At 38.3% G+C, this 23,979-nt stretch overlaps 1 protein-coding gene across 4 annotated transcripts in view; it reads right to left on the bottom strand.

Annotated features, from left to right (window-relative positions):
* Positions 1 to 1,252: 1,252 nt before the first annotated feature.
* Positions 1,253 to 23,979, bottom strand: part of akap11.S (A-kinase anchoring protein 11 S homeolog) — a 33,974-nt gene continuing 11,247 nt past the window's right edge. Inside the window, exons 3-12 of one of the 4 annotated variants that reach the window (XM_018249936.2) lie at positions 23,433 to 23,543; positions 21,228 to 21,269; positions 20,752 to 20,865; positions 17,912 to 18,173; positions 12,954 to 17,367; positions 10,440 to 10,583; positions 8,656 to 8,739; positions 5,218 to 5,297; positions 4,340 to 4,500; positions 1,253 to 2,097 (exon numbers count right to left, since the gene is read on the bottom strand). In XM_018249936.2, coding sequence (XP_018105425.1) covers positions 1,963 to 2,097; positions 4,340 to 4,500; positions 5,218 to 5,297; positions 8,656 to 8,739; positions 10,440 to 10,583; positions 12,954 to 17,367; positions 17,912 to 18,173; positions 20,752 to 20,865; positions 21,228 to 21,269; positions 23,433 to 23,543 — 5,547 coding nt within the window. In that variant the 3' untranslated portion in view covers positions 1,253 to 1,962. The remainder of the gene's footprint in view (positions 2,098 to 4,339; positions 4,501 to 5,217; positions 5,298 to 8,655; positions 8,740 to 10,439; positions 10,584 to 12,953; positions 17,368 to 17,911; positions 18,174 to 20,751; positions 20,866 to 21,227; positions 21,270 to 23,432; positions 23,544 to 23,979) is intronic. The other 3 variants (XM_018249937.2, XM_018249938.2, XM_018249939.2) reach the window with 3 other exon arrangements.

Raw genomic sequence — 23,979 nt, 5'->3', positions numbered from 1 at the left:
AGTGTGTATTTTTTGGCTGATGCTGGCACAGGTACAGATTGGGGGCAATATAAGGGATTGGCTGCTGCTGGCTCAGGTACATGGGGCAATATGGTGGCTGCTGGCACAGGTACACAGATGTTTGAGGGCAATATGATGGATTTTTGGCTACTGCTGGAACAGATACAAATTGGGACAATATGATGGTTTATTTTGGTTGCTGCTGGCATAGGTACAGATTGGGGGTAAAAATATGATGTATGCTTTGGCTTATGCTGGCACAGGTACAGATTGGGGCCGGGGGGCAATCTGAGGGATTGTCTGCCATTGGCATAGATACAAATGGAGGCAATATGATAGGTGCTGGCACAGGGGGCTATATGACTGGTAAGGTGGGAAATGGTACTGCAGGACTGGGTGGGGGGGGCACTGATTGAAGCCCTTGCCTAGGGTGCCAAAATACCTTGGCCCGGCCCTGCCTCCCTGTGTGTGCCATTCTCTGCTTGCCCAGTGCTGCTTGTGTGTGCCATTCTCTGCTTGCCCTACGCTACCTGTGGGATGTAAGCCTGTTAGTGGTTTGTTCTTGGGGTTTGTTATTTGGAAATTGTTGTTAAGGGCCCCTAAAGTGTTTAATCATGTGTTGGGGGGTTGTTGTATTATCCACAGGGGAGGATGAGGCATATGGATTTAAGGTTATGTTTTAACATGACTTCAATTTTTCACATATGAGTGATGAGGGATTTCCCTGCAGTGAGGACCAACCATTTGGTTTTTTGGTGTGTTATCACCGTTTATGTGGATATGATCTTAAAAGTTCTTGTGGTAACATGGGTGTCGTTTACAGTGGGTGTGGTTTAAAAGGGGAAGTGACCAACACTGACTTCCATTATCGGCCCTCCACCACATAGGCCAGTAAAATTTTGGCCCTCAGTACCACAGAACTTGGACAGCACTGGTCTAAATCATTCCTTTGCTTACAGACATGCTCATTTATATTACCTGCTTTATATCCCTCCCAAAAAATGAAAAGGAAGTTATTCAAATGTTCTTGATTGCCATCCGTATAATTCATCCATCATAATCTGATAATACAATATTACTCATTCTCCTAATATATATTTTCATTTTTGCACTTATTAACCCTCCTATTGTATGACAATTCCCTTATAAAGACCCATTTGGTGACATGGCAAGTTAAAAGTTTCCATTAATAATTTACCACACCTCTCCCCCAAGCTTTCTAATAGCGTATAATGAGAAATATAAACCATACTAGACTACAAACAGTGCTTTAATAAAAAAAAAAAAGGAGGGGGGGGTAACAGTTAGTTAAGGTTTCAAAATTTACAGTCATTTTTATTAATATGTACATTTTTGTAAATGTACAAGCAAAATATATAGCAAATATAGGTCACTAATTTCATACAATATCGATATTTTACAGACACACTTGGTGCAAAGTACAATAAGTGGGACAAAAAATGAGAAATGATTTGTAATAACCATGATACTTGTAGCGACACTTTCACAAACAACAATTTTTTTCCCCAAATATAAACTACAGTTGTTAGATATGCAAATTGAGTGACATGAGCCATAGTCATAAAACACAAGCATGAAAGGAATATTGCAATCTATTGGGGCACACAGCTATGAATGGGGGAGACATTGCAAAACTGGTGCTGAATCTCATCTACAAAGTCGTCTGTTTCTTGAAAGTGATGTGCCTCCTACAAAACTGTCACGTAGTGGATAAAAGTGCTAGTTTATATTTTTGGTTATTACCAAGAACACACATTTACTTGCATTATCTTGGTAAGCACCACACAGATATGAATTCAAAATAAATATACTGACAATATTCCACAATGCAAGCTATATTAATTGCGTATTTAAATACTGCAAGTTATAGAGCCATCAGCAGATTTGTAACTTCACATTTCTTACATCTTCAGGTTATAAAATTGTATAAAGTGCCCTTTTTTATGAATGATCCAAAAGCCACCCAAACAAAGGTTTATGAAAACTGGGTAGCTTTTCGATGATTTCACAATAATGAACAACAGCTTGCAAGAGATCACCAACACTCCAGCCTTTTTCTACCAGTCTTCTGGAAACCTGAAAAGAGAGAGCAGCACATGTACAGTAATGAGACACATGAAAATGCAAATCAGACATATGGGGGAATGTAAAAAAAAGTCGGTAACGGAAAAAAATGCGAACAAATTATGCCTCTGTGCAAACAAATTTTGGTTTGCGCAATTTAATATAGATTGTGCGAACCTAGAAACTGTTTACTGATCATTTCTGACAGTGGAAGAAGGTTTGCGAATTTTGTAGTTTGCACCAATGCGCAGAAAATGTAATACAACTTCTTACTGAAAGAGTCGTTATGTTTGCTCCAAAAGATTCCCGGGGGAATTTAATTAAAGTCGCAAAGAGCAAAACAATTCGCACCCATAAGATTAAAAATCCACATCTCGCAATGTAATATTGTTCCTTAAACTGTTATTACATTGCAAATTTAAATTGGGCAGTGCAAATTTTAATTGCGGACTCTTAAGAAGTGCTTGAAGGTTTCGTAATCTTTTGGAGCAAACATAATGACTTTTTCATTAAAGGACAAGGAAAGTCTAAAATAGAATAAGGCTAGAAATGCTGTATTTTGTATACTAAACATAAGCATGAACTTACTGCACCAGAAGCCTAATCAAACAAATGATTTATGCTTTTAAAGTTGGCCACAGGGGGCTGTCATCTTGTAACTTTCTTAAATATCTTGGCCTGACCCTGACCCTGCACATGCTCAGTGTGGTCTGGGCTGCTTAGGGATCGTCATAAACAAAGCTGCTTGAATTCTGCATGGCTCGGAAGTAAGGCGGGGCCTCCCCCTGCTGTTCATAAGTATGATTGTTTAGGGACCATCTGACAATTCCTATCCACAGCAGTAAATGAAGGGAGAATTTCACTGCATACAGTCAGGTTTCTTATAAAAACGATACACATTTTTTAATTAAAGTATATTGGAGAAAGGTTTATTTTTCATTAAAGAAAGTAAAAATGGGATTAAATTTTTTTGCCTTTCCTTGTCCTTTAAGAAGTTTTATTACATCGACTGCGCATTGTCGCAAACTATAAAATTCGCAAACGGTCTTCCACTGTCGGAAGTGGTCGCTAAACAGTTTCCGGGTTCGCAAAAGCTACATTAAATTTGTGCAAAGCAAAATTTGTTTGCGCAAAGGCATAACTTTTCGCATTGCGAATAGTTTTCCCGTTAGCGACTTTAATACATTCCCCTGTACGTCACTTTCAAGCACTTCTTAAATGCACAATTAAAATTCGCAATTTCAATAACAGTTTATGGAACAATATCAGATTGCTAGATGTGGATTTTTATTCTTATTGGTGCGAATTGTTTTACTCTTTGCGACTTTTATTACATTCCCCTGTTAGTCTGTAAATGAAGGCACCAACTAAAACACTGCCTCTGTTTTCATCAAGCACTTCATTGCCTTCATTTTAGTTCAGTGCAGGACAAAATAAATATTGTATTTTGAGAGTGGAACCCCTACAATCTTGTGGTTTGTGGTTAAATAAAAAAAAAAAGGCAGAAAGGCAACAGGAAACTGTGAATGAGGGAATAATAAGGTTGGTTACCGCACCCTAATGCCATGCGTAGCAACCAAAGTTTAGCTTTATTAATAAGGCAGGTTTTTTTCCTATTGTGGTATCTCAAGTGGTTGTTATGGTTTTGACTCCACCTTTTACAAAAATATCTCTACTAAACTGCATATTCTTAAATGTCAAAGTAAATTGAGTAAATTGTCTTGATGTTTGTGTAAACTATTTTAATCCACATGTGGGAAAAGTTAAACATTTCAGTCCAGGTCAGTAGAAAATGCAGTCACCATTGGTTTTATATATAATATAAAGAACAGTACTAAGCATTTCCATTTGCCTTCTTTATACACACTATGGGCAATTAATGGTTCCTATTCAGTATTACCAACATTCACAATGGTCACTAAACAGTCACAGAGTTTCAGTAGGAAAAAATGTACACGAAGAAATGTAAACAAGATGCATAAATGCATTCCAAGCGATTAGGGGTTGTTCCAGGTTTCCAAGTGTAGTTGACAATATATTTATCGACCGGAAAGGAGCACTCCCAATACAAAAGTACCAAAAATACAGCACCACACTCAGCAGTAACTATCAAAGTTATTTAACAAATGAAATTTCCCAAGTTTGTGATCGAAACTTTGAAAATGTTGGTTTTAATAGTTTCTGCTGAGTGCGGTGCCGTATTATAAGAAAAATGACACTTGCACATACAAATGTAACTTCATTCAGCACTTACAGCCAAAAGCTCTTTTTTGTCCCCTTCCACAAAGTGCAGCTCAGAGACGCCAGCCTCAGAAGCAACAATCCATTGTAAGGTTGTCCTCAGCTGGGACTCTATTACATAAGGTCCCATATCAACATTTCTAATTAGTAAAGTCTTGCACAGTTGTCCTGGGGCTGAAAAAAACAACAACAAGGAGATCCATAGCATTTCAAAAAGAAATCTGCACCTGAAGTGTCCATAAATGCCAATATGCTTTGTTATTCATTCATTTTTAAAGGTTATGGGAATTCCCCCCCCCAAAACTCATCAGTTAATAGTGCTGCTCCAGTAGAATTCAGTTTCTCAAAAGAGCAAACAGATTTTTTGATATTTAATTTTGAAATCTGACATGGGGCTAGACATATTGTCAGTTTCCCAGCTGCCCCCAGTCCTGTGACTTGATAAACGTCAGTCACTTTTTACTGCTGAGTGATATCACCCCCCCTACCTTCCCCCCCCCCTGCTCCAGCAGCCTAGCAACAGAACAATTGGAAGGTAACCAGATAACAGCTCCCTGACACAAGAGAACAGCTGCCTGGTAGATCTAAGAACAGCACTCAATAGTAAAAATCCAGGTCCCACTGCAACACATTCAGTTACATTGAGAAGGAGAAACAGCAGCCTGCCCGAAAGCAGTTTTATCCTAAAGTGCTGACTCTTTCTGAAAGCACATAACCTGGCAAAATGACCTGAGATGGTGCCTACGCACCAATATTACAACTAAAAAAATACACTTGCTGGTTGATGAATTAAATTTTATATTATAGAGTGAATTATTTGCAGTGTAAACAGTGTAATTTAGAAATATAAACGACATCATAAAAATCACGAAAAGAATCCCTTTAACAAACCAGCCTGGAAGGACAGCATATGGTTGAGGTTACCTCCTGCAGCGGCTTCACGATTTTCATCTCTGTCTTCTGCACCATCACTTTGTTACATATAAATAATTGCAAAGAGAGAGAAGTTAGTTAGATACATTACAGAATATCCTTAAATTCTGAAATGAATTCATGATTTTGAAAGAGATTATCATGCACATGTTTATAAAGAGGAGAAAGCAAACCAGCACTGTTTTTAGAGGGATTATACCATATTAAACATAATAGGCCTCTGATTTACCCCTGTAAAACTTCTATTACTATCATGCAAGCCATAAATATCAAGATCAGAAGCTCATTCAGCATTTCATTCAGAATGCCTTTCAGGGAGAATCAGGTCTTTCAGCATAATTCAGTTCCATGTTACCAAATATATAATAAGACACTATGCTTTAACAGTAGGAAAACAGATGAATGTCTCACTATGGTAACCACTCTTAAAGGAAAACTACCGGTATATCACCCAAACAATGTAGGTCTCTATTAAAAGATACTGAGTAAAACAGCTCATGTGTAAAACCCTGCTTCATGTAAATAAACCATTATCATAATAATATACTTTTTTAGTAGTATGTGCCATTGGATAATCATAAATAGAAAATTGCCATTTTAAAAAATAAGGGCCACCCCCTGAGATCGTACGATTCACTGTGCACACATACAAACCACATGTAAGGTCACATGAGCCAATTAACAGACAGAGTTCTGCCTTTTGCTTCCTCACTTCTTCCTGTTACAGTTAGTGTTGTAGTATTTCTGGTCAGGTGATCTCTGAGGCAGCACAGATAGAGTCACGAAATGGTGGTTCAAGGCAAGAGATGTAAAAGGGCAATATTTATGTAAATATATATTCCAGTTTGGTAAGATTCTTTAATATGTCATTCAATTTGATATAAACTATCTGTTGCTTAAGTATTCATTTTGTGGGTATAGTTTTCCTTTAAAGGTAAAGAGGCCACCCCTTTAGACTAGAAGAAAAGAACTTTCATTTGAAGCAACGTAGAGGGTTCTTCACAGTCAGGACAGTGAGGTTGTGGAATGCACTGCCGGGTGATGTTGTGATGGCTGATTCAGTTAATGCCTTTAAGAATGGCTTGGATGATTTTTTGGACAGACATAATATTAAAGGCTATTGTGATACTAAACTCTATAGTTAATATAGGTATGGGTATATAGAATTTTAATTAAAAGTAGGGAGGGGTGTGTGTAGGGATGCTGGGTTTTCATTTGGAGGGGTTGAACTTGATGGACTTTGTCTTTTTTCAACCCAATTTAACTATGTAACTAACTATGTAACTATGTATACTGTCATGGGAAAAAACAATTTTTTCAAAATGAATCAGTTAATAGTGCTGCTCCAGCAGAATTCTGCACTGAAATCCATTTCTCAAAAGAGCAAACAGATTTTGTTATATTCAATTTTGAAATCTGACATGGGGCTAGACATATTGTCAATTTCCCAGCTGCCCCAAGTCATGTGACTTGTGCTCTGATAAACTTCAATCACTCTTTACTGCTGTACTGCAAGTTGGAGTGATATCAACCCCTCCCTTTTTCCCCCCAGCAGCCAAACAAAAGAACAATGGGAAGGTAACCAGATAGCAGCTCCCTAACACAAGATAACAGCTGCCTGGTAGATCTAAGAACAGCACTCAATAGTAAAAACCCATGTCCCACTGAGACACATTCAGTTACATTGAGAAGGAAAAACAGCAGCCTGCCAAAAAGCATTTCTCTCCTAAAGTGCTGGCACAAGTCACATGACTTGGGGCAGCTGGGAAATTGACAAAATGTCTAGCCCCATGTCAGATTTCAAAATTGAATATAAAAAAATCAGTTTGCTCTTTTGAGAAATGGATTTCAGTGCAGAATTCTGCTGGAGTAGCACTATTAACTGATTCATTTTGAAAAAAAATTTTTTTCCCATGACAGTATCCCTTTAAGTAATAACCTTTATCTCATTAATGCTCCACAATAAGAAATAGGTATGGTACAGTACTTTGTCTAACAATGCATTCTCCATCTTGGAACAGTGTGCTTGCTTGATACAGCTGCACGTCTTTTAAGCCTTTTCTCATTATAGCCTTGCCTAATATTTAGTAGCTATAAAGAAATCAGAGCATCAGTGTGAAATGTATCAGAGCTTCCTAGGTGGTGAACCTGAGTTATAAAAAGAACTGCTTCTCAAAAGCAACTTCATCTATATATACAAAAAACTGACAGTTTTCAGTCACTGGCCTTTCTTTATTGCAGAGCTTAGATTTGATAATTATATTTTACACATTTTTCTGAAACACAAGCCTGGTTATACAATACCATATCCAGCTTTCACTTTGCAAAAGCAGCCCCTTCATTTATATATCATTGCTATTTTAAGAGGTGGTTCACCTTTAGTATGTTATAGAATGGCTAATTCTAAGCATTTTTTCAATAGTTTTTCATGATTTTTTTTATTTTATATTTTTTATAATTATTTGCCTTCTTTTGACTCTTTCCAGCTTTCAAATGGGGGTCCCTGACCCCATGTAAGAAATAGATGGTCTGAAAGGTTACACATTTATTGTTATACTTTCTTTCTATTGAGGCCTTTTCTTATTTTTATTCCAGTCACTTATTCAAATCAATGCAAGGTTACTAGGGTAATTTGGACCCTAGCAACCAGATTGCTGAAATTGCAAACTGGAGAGCTGTTGAATAAAAAGCTAAATAACTCAAAAACCACAAATAATAAAAAACTAAAAGCAATTGCAAATCGGCTCAGAATATCACTCTCTACATCATACTTAAAGTGCATTTAAATATATACATGAGAAATTGATTTTGTTTAAAAGCTACAGTTTCCTTTATTTACAATGAATACAGCAGGATTGAAAGGTAGATATAGCAAATATAATCAAAGTACAAGAAGCACTGGTATACCACAGGCTCTTTAATGAAGTCTTTAGGACCCAGTACTAAGCAGACAAACAAAAAGAAAAATGGGTTGTTCTGCAATTAGCTGTAATTAGCAGAGAAAGGTGAGGGCAATTGCCATACTTGTGACATTAAAGCCATGGAATCCTTCTTGAGGGACACTTAGGGACAGTTTTATTTTACACCTTTATTTTACACCACTTCAGACCTTTGTAAGTAAGTAGGGCAGTAGTTGCTGTATAATAAAATGATGATGTTTTTTACACAACAAAATTACACAGCAAATCTGGTCACAGTTCTTAAATAAATTTGCCCCTTAGTACAGACCTCTACACTAAATTGCCATCTTTCAGTACAAAGGGTTCTAAAGAGAAACTCAGAGAGCCTATGCCTTCAATATTTTAGAATAGCAAGCATGCAGGTTCATAGAAATACTTATGTATTTAACTTGCCACGACTCGACTCATGCACTAGAAACTCAGTAGCCAGACCAACCTGTCTGATGGTGGAAAGGAAAGATTCTCTTCATACATGTCTCCTTCCAAGCCAAGACTGCTCCAGCTACTGCTGTTACCATTACTACCAGAAGACAATATTGCAAAACAACAGCTCAAATAACACTTCATAATAACATAATTAAGCCAGATTTGGTCCAAAACTTTTATGACTGGCATTTGCCTGTAACATGGCTATGCTTGGGATCCCCAACCGTTAGAACCCGTGAGCAACACAAGCATGTTCTTGGGGTGCCAAATAAGTGCTGTGATTGGCCATTTAGTAGCCCCTATGTGGATTGTCAACCTACATTGAGGCTCTGTTTGGCAGTACACCTGGTTTTTATGCAACAAAAACTTGCCTCCAAGCCTGGAATTTTAAAATAAGCTCCTGCTTTGAGGCCACTGGGAGCGACATCCAAGGGGTTGGTTAGCAACTTGTTACTACATGAGGTATTGATTGGGATCACTGCTTTAGACCATATATGTAAAAAACATTAAAAAAAATCAATATACTCTCATGGTTAAGAATGGCTAGAAGAGAACATCTTTCAACAATCAATCAACATATCCAGATGATGTTTACGTTAAAGGGAACTATCATGGAAACAAACGTTTAAAGCGATACTGACATGTTCCTATCAAGTACTTGCTGCAACCGGAATATTTTCCCTCAAAGCTGCCCCCCAGCCCCGTGAACCTTTGTGCAGCCGACCTGCTCACACTACTAACGGATCTTCTGTCTTGCTTCCGTGATGCTGGGCTGGGGGTGGAGCAATCTTTCCATAGGCTGAAGTCCTGTTTTCATTTGTAATTAGCCTATGGAAGGATGGCGCCGCCCCAGCCCAGCGTCACTGAAACAGCACAGAAGATCTTTTAGCAGTGTCTGAGGGTCGGGCCAAAGCAGGTTCACGGGGCATCTTTGAGGGGGCTTTCAGGGAAAATATTCCGGGTGCAGCAACTACTTGATACTGATACATTTCGATTAATTTTATAGGAACGTGTCTGTATTGCTTTAATATAAGTTTCATCATACTGTAAGAATTAATTTTCTAAATATAATCAATTGAAAATTCTGACCTTTTTCTGAAAGTATGCCACTTTCAGCATCTGTCTCTTCATGCGAGAGTTGGGTGTCTGATTTCGATTGACATTAAGGTCTAATACAGCCTTTTGGGGGGGGGGGGCTCCTTTTGCCTAGATGTATTAGAGCTCACTCTTTACAAATCACCAGAAATCCTGTCTCTCTACATTCAGAATTTGTGCAAAGTCAGATCATTTTTGTTAGATTTAGTTAGTGCTGAAATGAGTTATTTGAGCGAGTTCTAATACATAAGCAAGTACAAGAATCCCTCCAAAAGATACATTGAATCTGTCAATCAAAATATGATGCCCAACTGTTACATGAAGAGAAATAGGTGCTAAGAGGGGGATAGTGAAGATAAACTTGATTCATTCAGAAATGGGTCTGAATCAATTATATGTAGAAAATGTCTTATTTCAGTACAATGAAGCTTATATAAAATTGTTGTGAATGTTCCCCTTTAAGATCATCGGCTGGGACAGAGAAAAACTTTTCAGATATAATGATGATAGCAATGACATGCAAGGTAGTTTAATACATATAATACATATACATATATAAAGGAAGAGTGTAAGAACCAATCAGTGTTGGTATTATGTGGGCTAAATTGAGTAAAACAAGTGTCATACAACACTTTACAGTTACATTTTATGTTTTAAGTATGCCCTTTGTATAATGTATACAACATGATATGACATTACCTGTCACTGAGGTGAAGGAAACTGCTGCTCTCATCTTCAAAACTCAGATTGGACCAGCTGCCAGTACTGTCATCCCCAACACTGACACTTGTCTGCTGGCTAGTAACAGATTCGGCTGACTGGAATCCATCTTTGCCATCAGAACTGGATTCAATTTGTGATGAAAAATAAATATGTAAAACGATAGATTTACAAAATCCTAATATATTAAAACAGCTTTTTTCATGGCAGAAAACAGTGTGGGGCGTATGGAAAACCTCGATTATTATTGATTTACTTACATACAGACTTACATAGTAAAAGAATTAAAGCCACCTTTGCATGTGCAGTGAAATGGGTTTCAGAGCAATACTGGTCATTTGATCACAGCTTACTCCATATTGCCCAATGCCACCACTTTGTCTTTTTACCAACTGTTTCCTCTGCCCACATTCTATTAAGCAAAATGCCCCCTGCCCTCTCCCTGACGTTTTATCTAATTTACAAACATTACAGAGAATTAGAGCATACTGAATGTGAAGTAGACTTCACAAGTGAACTTGGGTTCATTTATCAACACTGGGCAAATTTGCCCATGGGAATTTACCTATAGCAACCAATCAGTGATTAGCTGTTTGAAGCCAGCTGCAAGTTGAACAATCAATGCAGCAATTTGATTGGTTGCCATGGGTTACTGCCCATGGGCAAATTTGCCCAGTGTTGATAAATGACCCCCACTGTTTGAACATTAATCACTGTCCATCATGTTACAAACAGAGAAGGCTCTGATGCTACGCAGGTCTGAAGTCAGAACAGAGACTAATGCAGAATGTGAGGTGTACAGAAAGATCCAGGAAACTATTACAAATGTAAAGGTGATGTAACTGTACAATCACTGGGGGGGAAGCACTACCCCAGGACGACACTCTTCTTTAAAAAAAACTTCACCTGCCTGCTTCTTTTGAGCATCTTGTCTCCATGTTTTTCCCGTTTCCTAGGTGTTCTGTGCACCACCCTGAGCAAGCACAGTACAGTCTTCAAAGTCTATTTCGGAGTTCAGACACCTGTGTACACAGCTTTACAACATGTGCCTTAAAGGGGTTGTTCACTTTAAATACTTCAAGTATGATGTATTGTAGAGAGTGTGACATTCTGAGACAATTTGCAATTGGTTTTCTTTTTTTAAAAATTTTTTTGTTTTCTTTTTTTAAATTTTTTTTTTCGAGTTATTTCGCTTTTTATTCAGCAGCTCTACAGTTGCAACTGTTTTAACTGGTTGCTGGGGTCCAAATTATCCTAGCAAACATGCATTGATTCAAAGAAGAGACGGGGATATGAATGAAAGATGGAAAGAGTCAGCAGAAAAAAGCAAATAATTAAAAAACTATAAAAAGAGTAAAAATTAAGTCCAATTGAAAAGTTGTTTAGAATTAGCCAATCTATAACATACTAAAAGTTACACAGCGCTGCAAAATATGTTGTTGCTATATACTGTAAATACATGTTCATAATAACTTAAAGGTGAACCACCTCTTTAACGTGCATGTGTGCCAACAAAGTCACACACCTCCAGTTGGAGACTGGATAAAAGAACTCAATTCTATTATGCCCAATGAAGAATTGCTTTCTTATTCGAATAAAACACAAAATAACTATGTATATACATGGTCTGCATGGATCCTGTTCAAAGAATCTCCAGATTATGCTAACATGTTGGTTACTTAGGGAGTGCCAGTAAGCACAGGTCAATATACAGCCTTGTACTTGCTGTCTGCGGATGGTAATGTCAGAGCTCTGCAGCTAATGCTGGATTTATTTATCAAGGTGCAGAGTGCTGCATGACCCTGGATGCAACTGCTTTTTAGATGATCACTTAGGGGGGCAATTTTCCACTTTCACGTTTGCAGTGCAAGTACATGACCCCTTGTGTGTGCTGTGCAATTTTGTAGGCTTTTTTTTTTTTTTACTTAACTAAAGTCCAGCGTTAGGGGCGGGGAGGGCAATTGTTTGACTTTTTGTCACAAAACAAGGAAGTAAAAAATGTTTTCCCCTTCCCACCCAATTTGCATATGCAAATTTGCATATGCAAATTTGCATATGCAATTTAGGGTTCGGATTCGGTTCCGTATTTGGCCGAATCTTTCGCAAAGGATTTGGGGGTTCCGCGGAATCCAAAATAGTGGATTGGGTGCGTCCCTAGTAATTTGGATCCTAGCAACCGGATTGCTGAAATTACAAATTAGAGCGCTACTGAGTAAAAAGCTAAATAACTCAAAAATCATAGAAAATTAAAACCAGTTTCAAATTGTCTCAGAATACTACTCTCTTCATAATACTAAAAGTTAATTTAAAGGTGAACAACTCCTTTAAACATCAATGATACATTGTACTGATTGTAGTCAGTCTATCTGACTTGTGCACCCCTTTTATTTTGTCAGCTGGAATCTTACAGATGTATGGAAATAAAAGAAAGCACGTATAAGCAATATAAAGCAAATAAAGTAATTTCACAGTAGGCCCAGAGATCTTTCTTACCTTTGATTAACAACATGTCCAATGTTCTTCATAGCACACATCATTATTTCTGAGGTGAGACTATCTGCAAAGCTGATCCCATCTTGCCCAATACCACTATCGGCAGCCAAACTTGTGTTGCTCAGCTCACGCTCTGCTTTTTCTATAGCAGCACTAACTACTTTATCTGCAAATATCGCCCTCTTATCAAAATCAATATGAATTTTAGGTATGTTATGATTAAAAAGTTTTGATTTATGACCATTGTTGTGTTTTGACCTTGAACATTGTTTCATTCTTTTAGATACATCAGGCCCCAAGAGAAAATGGCAAGACGACGGAGTATGTCCTTGTTCTTTTGCACTGCAAACTCTACAAACAGGTCCATACGAATGAATTGGCTTCCCAGTATGTGACACTTTATCATTGTTTTTCCGGTTTTCTAAACCTCTAAGTCTTCCTGTTTCCAAGGTAAATTCAATGGTACTATCAACGACTTTACAAGCATATTGCTCAATTGCTTGAAGGACACCTACTTTAAGACCATCATTAAGGCTGCCAGTGCTATGATATAGTTTATTTGTCTGTGAATATGGAATGAGACTCTCGGAAACATTTCTTCTAGCAAGGTCACCAGTTGCCTCATCAGTTTTTGATTTTGTATACAGACATGAATCAGTCAGTGATTTGGGAAGAGAAACAGTCGATATTTTTAGATTTTTCCTAACATCACAAGTTATTGTATGGGCAAGAGATTCTGCAAAACGTAGCATGCCTGTGAACTCTGGTCTATGGGAATCTTTGCCATGTCCAGAAGATTCCTCACCAAAGGTATGGCTTGAAATGCTTTTCCTTCTTTGCTTTTCCCGCTCTTGGTGCTGTGTCATGCTTAAAAGCCTGAGAAGCTCCTGCATACTATTAGCTTCTGAGTTTCTTCTGGGTGCTGGTTTCCTATTGCATTTGAGTTTAATTGATTTTGAAGCTTGTTGTAAGCCAGACTTCACAGCTCTATAAACTAATCGACTGGCATACTGATCAATTATTAACTCATGGTTTCCTCCTTCCATTTTTAGAACTCGTATAATATGATCAGCATACTCCTCAGTCACACTTTCACAGCTTGGGTATTTGGAGGTCAGACCGGCAGCAACAGAAAGAGTGGAAGGATCAGATTCTTTAAAATTCATACTTGTGCAAATGCAACCTTTTTCATTTGGCCTACAGTCTCTAGGGTGCGTTCTACAATGACAGCAATCAGCATCAAAAATCGATTTCAACTTTGTATTGTGTTTCTTGCCCACAACTTTCTTTGCATCATTAAGGACTTCTCCAGCTATAACACCTGCGTATTTGCAAAGCGTCTTCAATGTTTCCTCAGAAACATTTCTCATGTATGCAGGGTATTCCCATTTATCACTCAATACTCGTAAAAGAGACTTGTTTTTTGCAGACGATCTGTGAACGGATTTATCAGCTAAAACATCTGCAGCCATTTCAGTGGCTACAGATAAGATATTTGTTGACAAATAGTCAGCATACTGATATGTTTCTTCAGAAACGTCAATATCTTCATAAAAATCTTCAGAACTGCCATCACTGCTAGAAGTTTCAACTTCTTCTGATAATGACCGCATGACTTTAAGCAAAAAATCATCTTTCTTTATGCTATCGTGCTCAGAGGTGACCAAATGGGGTGTAGATGGCGGAGTAGCTGGATAAAACTCTTTCGCTAGTTGCCCTTTGAGTTTCTTACTAAGCTTTTTCATGCTCCTTTCGGGGCTTAATTCAAAGGAAGCTAAAGGAGTTGGGGGCGGTGCATTAGGTACTGTTGTCATACTGGAGTCACGTTGACTTGTTTTCTCTTCACTAAAATCATCACCACAACTGCACATGACTGAGGAGAAATTATTAATGTGAGAAAGACAAGTCTGAAGTCCAAAAATGGATGAGTATGAAGTATCTCTACTTTGCACATTTCTTTTTGAAGTTATGCCTTCTGAACTCAGTTTGTTGAAAGAAACATCTGAATTCCCCACACCTATTCTTTTAGAAAATGCCCCTCCATACTCACCTCTGTATTTTTGGGAAGGTTTTGTAGTAAATCTAGTATTTTGAGATACAGAATTTTGGGGAAGGCTATACTTCATAAATAAAAGCTGCTGCTCTGCATTTTGTTGTAGATTTGTGCATATTTCAGAGTCATCCACAGCATGCCTGTTTTTATCTGCTGTAGAATCTACAAAGTCAGATTTAAGTCTTGGAGGCATACATCTGTCTGAAATTGTGCAGCTACTCTCACCTATTGAATTTTGTAATATGCACTTTGCCAGGCCATCTGCAAAATTCAGTTTTGATTGCTCTTTATCTAGCAAGATTTGCTGCGAAGGAACAATGTTTTGGGCTAAAACCTCTGCATAACGTGTTTCTTTAGAAGATGATATTACATCATATGCTTCATTTACCATCATATCTACCATTGACACAGAGAAAGCTTTCACCTCCTCGTTATCCTCATTTAGCTTCTTAAACTGTAAATGTTGCTTCTCTTGTTGACATTGAGAAATACTGTGGCCAGAGAAGGGCAGTATTGTTTTTGTGGTGGGCATTGCATGTTTACATTTTGTGGAGAGACTGTAACAATCTACAGTATTGCTATTCATATCACCATGCACTGATGCATCCACACCATCCTCCTTTCCCAAAGCCTCATTTGAGATTTTACATAAAGTTAGTGCTTTGGCAGCAACAGGAACTGGGACTGAACTTATAAGTCCAGATGTAAACAACAATGCATTCTGTACTGTATAATCACTTTCCATGTCATGCTCTGTTGCCAATGGAGATTGGATCATGCTGGGTAAATGAGGAAAGGTTACAGAGGTGTGAGTGGATTGCATAATACTTTCTGAGTTCACATACTTAAGATTGTCCAAGGAAACACTAATAGCCGCTTGGGTGGTGAAAATCACATTAACCTGGGATAATTCAATAAATGCCTCCTGAATCACAGATTCGGACAGATCTTTTGCATAGGAACTTACAATGGCATCGTCATAATCAAATGTCTGCCAATTTGCAGCAACAGGAGTTGGTGGATGTGAAAACTGGCAAACTTCCATAATCCCCTCAAAAACCAGCTCCTCTGCAAGATCAGCAGCGAACCGTGTGACTGCATTGGTAACCATTTGTTTTTTTATACAACGAATCTCTTGTAGCGCACTGGTAATAACTTCACTGGCCATTAAGTTTGCTAAACTATTAATGGCTCGTTTCTTAATTGAAAATGCTTGCATCCTCCTAATTTCATAGAAAGCCATTTGAAACACATATGATGTTAACCTGGCAGCTAGCTGGCAGAGGGCACTAGTGCAAGTCGAAACACCCCTTTGCAAATCCTTAAATGCATTTCCTAAGCTTTTTTCAACTAGTTCAGAAGCAAATTTCTGAATGCCACTCTTGGCATTTTTTTGCTTTGACCTCAGTTTTCGCTCTGATTCTTTGTTATAAGATTTTCGTTTAAGTGTTGTGCTTTTTTCCACTCCTTTTTTTGACAATTCATGGTTGATAGGTGGCTTGGTATTAAGCACTGAATCAAACATCTGAGAACATACACAGTTTGCATAATTGCTGTAAGTACTGTAAACCCTGTCTTCCTCTGGAGCATGCCCATTGTATTCCAGGGTATATAAGCACTCAGCGGGTGTGGAAATACCAAGGGGGCTAAAAGCAGAAGATCTGATGGGACTAAATAAAGAAGCAGAATCTTCCACAGTTGCTTTCACAGGGCGTGGAGTATCTGTCACTTCACCTATGTTACTGTATGGTGATTCGGGTTTTCTTGGAGTCGGTTTTTTAACATTTGCTGATAACATAATGTGATCAGACTTAAATTTCTGAGGATTCATCGCAACACATTTTCTTTTTTTAGGTGGACTGGCCAGAGCAGTTTTGAGTGTAGGCTTCTCATGGCTTAATAGCGTTGACTCGGTTTCATCGAATTGATCAAAACTATCAAAAAATTCACTGAGCTCTGAGTCAGAGTCTTCTATGTCATCCTTCACAATAGGAATCTTTGGCAAATTAAGTTTAGCTCTCAGACTTTTCTGATATCCTTCCTCGTCTAAGAATATAATAGGACTGGGGCTTGAACACTCCGATTCTGAAGACTCAGCAGAAGGGGGTGTGAACACTGGTTTGTCCTGGACAGAAAAGCTCATTTGCTTATAGGAATCACACACTGATGATGTGACTGTATTTTTAACAGATGCTGATAAATCTGGAAATCCCATAAGGCCCATTAAAGTTGCTGACTTTAAGGATGATCTTCTGCGCAGGGAGCTAAATATAATTTTTGAACCTCTGATGTCTACACAGTGAGCTGGCTGTGTTTGGGATGCAGCATCACGTTGACTTTTCATTATTTCATGTTCTCTTTCTACAAAAACAAATGGGTACAGGATTGGTCACCAGGACATTCATTAAAAAGTGCTGTGTAAAATATTCATTCTCTCAGACACAGAATAATTAATTAACTGGCTTTGCCTTGGTGCAAACAGGTTAATAAACACAAAACTAAACACAAGTATGGGATCTAATATCTTGACTATTTAGGGCCAGTATTTTCCCATGCAATCGGCCTTCGCAGTGTTTGCAGCACTGAAACTAAAATCTTCTACAATACATTTGAGAAAAAAAATCCCATGCATTTATGCCGGGTTGGTTAAAGAAAATCAGCCATGAATGGAAAATTGCTACTTGACACAACACACTGTGAAGAATGGCATTGCTGGTTTTCAGCACACTGAGGAACAGGCTTCCAGATAACAGATTCCTTACCTGTTCTCCAAGAACTGCAAATCAATAGAAAACATATAATGCTTTAAATAAAATACTTGCAAACACAATATTAGCAGCCGGTATTTTAAGATTAAGCCAGTGTTCTGCATGATGATTGTATTTTTCCAGGTCATGATGGTTACCTTGGCCTCCACTTGCAGCTAAATCCTCTTCATCCAGATGTTCAAAAGCGGTTACAAAATCATCCTCAATTGAGGAAACAGACTGGTTTGTATCATCTTCCTCACTGTGCAAAGCTTTTCTAAGTGTGTCACTCGAGAGCTGATGATCCATTGTATACTTTATTCCAGTTGTGTATTTGCTCATCAGATTAAATAGGAAATCACTTTTTAAATATGGGAAGTTAGGAGGTGACATGACACACAGTGCTCCAGAAAAACAACCCTTGAAAGTAACAAAAGAAAAAAGAAAGGTCAACTTTCAGTTCAGCATTACAATGGTAAATTCAGGGTTTAAAAGTTATTTTCATTCCATGCTATTTGTTATTTTGAAATTGTACTGTTTTTAGCAGCATCCTGTAATCTCGGAATCACACACTAATGACATAACTGTATTTTTAACAGCTGCTGATAAATCTGAAAGTCAAAGATATTACATTTATTCCTGGTGACAACGACCAAATGCTGCAGTTTTATCTAGTCTAATATATCAACTTCATTGGGTATGCCAAAGTATTTGTATGGTTGTATCAAGGAGAATGTCCTGATTGATAGCCATAACCTATAAATGGAGGAAAATATTCCTGTGGGAATAGTCTCTGTTTTTGCAGAACCTTTATAAATAGGCTTCTTAACCTTTGCTTAAAAAAACTCAACTGTTTGACTGCTTCAAATCAGTTGATCAACATGATTATATGTGGCAGACCTGTAAATGTATTTGTACTAGTGTGCTGGAGTGGGGTATTGATAGCTCACCTACTGGTAAATGCAAATTGTTTTAGAGGGGTTATTCATATTCATGACTTCTGATATTCAGAAGTGCATATTTGTTTCAACTTTAAATTTCCCTATTGTATAAAGTGTAACAGTTGCCCTGTTAACCTGTTAAGAAATGTGTTTGCATTGGCCCGGGGGGGGGGGGTTCTTTTGTGTGCTTCTTATAATCTATAAAATGGAGGGGATCTGCCACTTTGGAATCTACCTGACCCAGAACCTTAGTAACAGCTGGCAGGGCCATCATCGGGGTCTCAGATATGACAGTCATCCCAGGCCCAGGGGATTTCTGGGTTTAAGGGGGTAAACGCTACAGAAGAAGCCACTTTGGAAAAGAAGGAAGAAGCTGCGCCGGAAAGGAGTAAGAAGCTGCACCGGGAAAGAAGGAAGAAGCCGCACCGGGAAAGAAGGAGCGCCAGGAAAGAAGGAAGAAGCCGCACTGGGAAAGAAGGAAGAAGGTGCGCCAGGAAAGAAGGAAGAAGCCGCAACCGGGAAGGAAGGAAGAAGTGGCGCTGGGAAAGAAGGAAGATGCAGCGGGGAGAAGAACAAAAAAGCAGAGCGGAGAAGAACAAAGAAGCTGAGCGGAGTAGAACGATGAAGCCAAGCAGGGAAGAACGAAGAAGCCAAGCAGAGAAGAACAAAGAAGCTGAGTGTAGTAGAACGAAGGAGCCGAGCAGAGAAGAACGAAGGAGCCGAGTGAGAAGAATGAAGTGTCGAGCGAGAAGAACAAAGGAGCAAAGAAGAATGAAAAAGCAGAGAAGAACGAAGGAGCAGAGAAGAATGAAGGAGCCAAGCGAGAAGAACGAAGGAGCCAAGCAAAAACAACGAAGAAGTCGAGTGGAGAAGAATGAAGGAGTTGATTGGAGAAAAACGAAGAAGCCATAGCCGGAAAGGAAGAAGCCAAGCCACGCTGGAAAAGAAGGAAGAAGCTGCACTGGAAAAGAATGGAGAAGCCATGCTTGAGAAGAATGAAGAAGCCATCGCCAGAGAGGAAAGAAGAAGCCTGCCGAGGAGGAAAAAAGCCACCTGCTGAACTTTAAGTTCCACTGAATACCAATGTTCTTCTTTTAACTGAAACACCCGGCCACCAATTACCCCAATAGGTTCTTGCACTGGCCACCAATGAATTTTTTTAACTTGTGGGGGCCCTGACCACCAATATTTTTTTTTTTTATGGGTAGGGGCCCTGCCATTTATTTTTTTTAACTTGTAGGCGGTCCTGACCATCAATTTTTTTGTGTGTGGAGGGGGCCCTGATCACCAGTGGCTTTTATTCAGACTGGTTATTTTTGACCACATGTCTGTGTGGCCTTTGTATTGTGGGGTGGGGGTCCCAGAAAATGTTGTTGTGCAAGGCTCCGTGATTTTTGATGGCAGCCCTGGCAGTTGGAGACAGGAATACCATGCATAAGGGCTTGTGATTATTAACAGACAAGCTCTACCAGGAGATCAGATATAGCTAGTTCTGTGTTCTATAAAGTAGGAACAGTAAGGGGCAGATTTATCAAAGTGTGAGATTAGAACTCACCACAGAAAAACTCACTAACTTTCTATTCATTCCTATGGGATTTCTAAAAGCATATTTATCAAATGGTGAACTCCATTGATAAATACGGTCCTAAAAATTCCATAGAAATGAATAGTAATTGAGTGAGTTTTTCTTTGGTGAGTTCTAATCTAAATCTGCCCTTAAGTGTAGGGTTCGTAATGCAGTGTCTTTACCAGGTGAAGTTCCATCTTTACATAAGTCTGTTAATTAGAAATTTGATGTTTCTGTTTAAGAACTAGAGACTAGAATTTTCTTTATTTTAATCTCAGCAAAATAGTCTTTCATTACCATTCCTATGAGGGCCCAGCTAAGGGATAGTCGCATGTGGCATCTACCTGAAAAGCATTAGCTGTTCAGAGGGATTTCATATCCCTGCAAATTCTGGGTTGTAGAAACTCAGATCCGACAAACAAGACTGCAACATAATACAATAAGCACTAATATTTCTATATCATGTGCAGAATGCGTTAGGGATGATTACCTGGGTTGTACCTTCTTTGCTATCCTTTAGCAGAATAACTTCACAGTCATTTAAACTGCAGAGATGAAGTGATCTAATCAGTTCTGGCAGATCCAAGTGTAAAGCTTCAACATCCTACATGAAAGAACATCATAAATCTCAGGTGTTGCTTCAGATATCATTTACATAGAGAAACTGTTCATTTTAGCAGCAACTCTTTTTAGAAGGTAAGTCATTCATACTTCATGCTAATTCATTTTATCAGACTCCACAGGTTTCTGCACCACTACTCACTGAACTAAACCTCCATTTTATGTTTCTGGATTTATACATTTATGCCATAGTTTCCCAGTCCCATAAAGGCAACCAACATTTTGTTCCTGGAGGTCAGTTTCACATCATTTATGACGATTTTTGTGGTCCCCATGGAAAATTGAGGTACATCTGTACAAATGTAAAATTAAGGATAAAAAAATTATTGGTTAGGAAATTCTTACCCGAAGAGGCTCAGATTCTTCAGAAAGTCCAAGAAATGTAAGCTGAAAGGTATAAATATTAGTAATTAAAGGGTAACTCTATTCAAGACACATAAACAAAGCAGAATAACTGATAGTAGTTATATTATGCAAAACAACAGGACACTAAGGGGCGAGTTGAATTTCGAATGAAAAAAATGCAAAGCTGAGCTATTTTTTGTTTACTTCGACTAGGGAATAGTCCAAATTCGGTTCGAATTTGAAAAAAAGTTGAATATAAAAATTTATCATATACTGTCTTCGACCATTTGCCATTGACCATAAAACCTGGCAAATTGCTGTTTTAGCCTATGGGGGACCTCCTAGAACCTATTTGGAGTTAATTGGTGGACTTTGAAAAATCTTTTTTGGGGAAAAACTTCGAATCGATTTTGATCCAACGCGATATTCCTTCAATTCGTAAGATTCAAATTCGGTAGAATACGGAGCTATTCGATCAAAAACTGACCTATTCCTCCAAAAAAAATCTTCCACTTAATTTCGGTTGGTCTTTCTGAATTCGAATTTCGAAGTTTTTTCAATTCGAGATTCGACCCTTGATAAATATGCCCCTAAGGGGCAAATTACCCAATATTTCAGATTGCATATTTTTCCTTCATGAAAAATGAGATTGCAATTATTTTTCAGTTAGTATGTGCAATTTATCAAATGCCAGAATTACCGTATAAACTCGAGTATAAGCCGACCCGAGTATAAGTCGAGGTACCTAATTTTACCTAGGAAAACTGGGAAAACTTATTGACTCTAGTATAAGCCTAGACACAACTACAGCCCTGTCTCCCAGCAGCGCACATTCCGCCAAAGCGACCCCCCCAGCGATCAACCGGACTTCTTTGCAAAGTTGATGGTGACAGAGAATTGCCAAACGGATTACTGTGTGCATTGTCCCACTGTCCCACTACCATGTGCAGAGGGTGCTGTTTGATATTGCCATCACTGTTAATCCTTCATATAACCAACAGAGGGTGCTGTGTGATATTGCAGTCACTGTTATTTTTTAATATAACCAACAGAGGGCGCTGTGTGATATTGCAGTCACTGTAATTCTTTAATATAACCAACAGAGGGAGCTGTGTGATATTGCAGTCACTGTTATTCTTTCATATAACCAACAGAGGGTGCTGTGTGATATTGCAGTCACTGTTATTCTTTCATATAACCAACAGAGGGTGCTGTGTGATATTGCAGTCACTGTTATTCTTTCATACAACCAACAGAGGGTGCTGTGTGATATTGCAGTCACTGTTATTCTTTCATATAACCAACAGAGGGTGCTGTGTGATATTGCAGTCACTGTTATTCTTTCATACAACCAATAGATGGCGCTGTGTGATATTGCAGTCACTGTTATTCTTTCATATAACCAACAGAGGGTGCTGTGTGATATTGCAGTCACTGTTATTCTTTCATACAACCAACAGATGGCGCTGTGTGATATTGCAGTCACTGTTATTCTTTCATATAACCAACAGAGGGCGCTGTGTGATATTGCAGTCACTGTTATTCTTTCATATAACCAACAGAGGGCGCTGTGTGATATTGCAGTCACTGTTATTCTTTCATATAACCAACAGAGGGCGCTGTGTGATATTGCAGTCACTGTTATTCTTTCATATAACCAACAGAGGGCGCTGTGTGATATTGCAGTCACTGTTATTCTTTCATATAACCAACAGAGGGCACTGTGTGATATTGCAGTCACTGTTATTCTTTCATATAACCAACAGATGGCGCTGTGTGATATTGCAGTCACTGTTATTCTTTCATATAACCAACAGAGGGCGCTGTGTGATATTGCAGTCACTGTTATTCTTTCATATAACCAACAGAGGGTGCTGTGTGATATTGCAGTCACTGTTATTCTTTCATATAACCAACAGAGGGCACTGTGTGATATTGCAGTCACTGTTATTCTTTCATATAACCAACAGAAAAAACTCGGTTTATACTCGAGTATATACGGTAGTAGAGATTTCACAGTCTTGTCAAAATTGAAAATGCTATTTTCACTTGATATTGGCTTTTTTTTACCCCAATTAACTGTGGCTGTGTTAAAGTTTTTTCTTACATGCACTTGTGATCTCTGTAAACATTTGCACTCTTAAACTGATAAATTGCCCTCTCAAAAAGTCAGATGGAAGGAAAGATGAAAAATAACTGACAAACCTCCATAACATTTTCTTTCTTGACACCTTTTAATCCCTCTGTAATTCTGCACAGTTCTTTCTTGCTTTCCAACAATGACCTCAGTGACATCAGAAAAGCATCACTTATTTTCTGTAAAACATTTACAGTTATAAGAAAAGAGATGCCACACATAGTTTCCAAAATTACATGGAGCAAAGGAACTAATATACAGGTATGAGACCTACTATACAGAATGCTCGAGACCTGGGGTTCGCTGGATAAGGAGTCTTTCCATCATTTGGATCTCCATGCCTTAAGTCTACTTAAATATCATTTAAACATTAAATAAACCCAATAGGATTGTTTTGCCTCCAATAAGAATTAATGACATCTTACCTAGGATGAAGCAAGTTACTGTTTTAATATTACAGAGAAACAAACAAATACAAAAAGTATTGTAGAAGTGATACCTATATTGGCTAACAATAAAAAAAATACATTGCAAGCTTTATTTGTTATTTTTGCTACTGGCTATCTTGCTTACCTTGCTGGTAAGCAAGATAAGATCAAGACATTATTAAATTAA

This window comes from Xenopus laevis, chromosome 2S (genome assembly GCF_017654675.1).
Source record: "Xenopus laevis strain J_2021 chromosome 2S, Xenopus_laevis_v10.1, whole genome shotgun sequence".
Taxonomy (NCBI): Eukaryota; Metazoa; Chordata; class Amphibia; order Anura; family Pipidae; genus Xenopus; species Xenopus laevis.
This window is presented reverse-complemented; position numbering and strand designations above follow the sequence as displayed.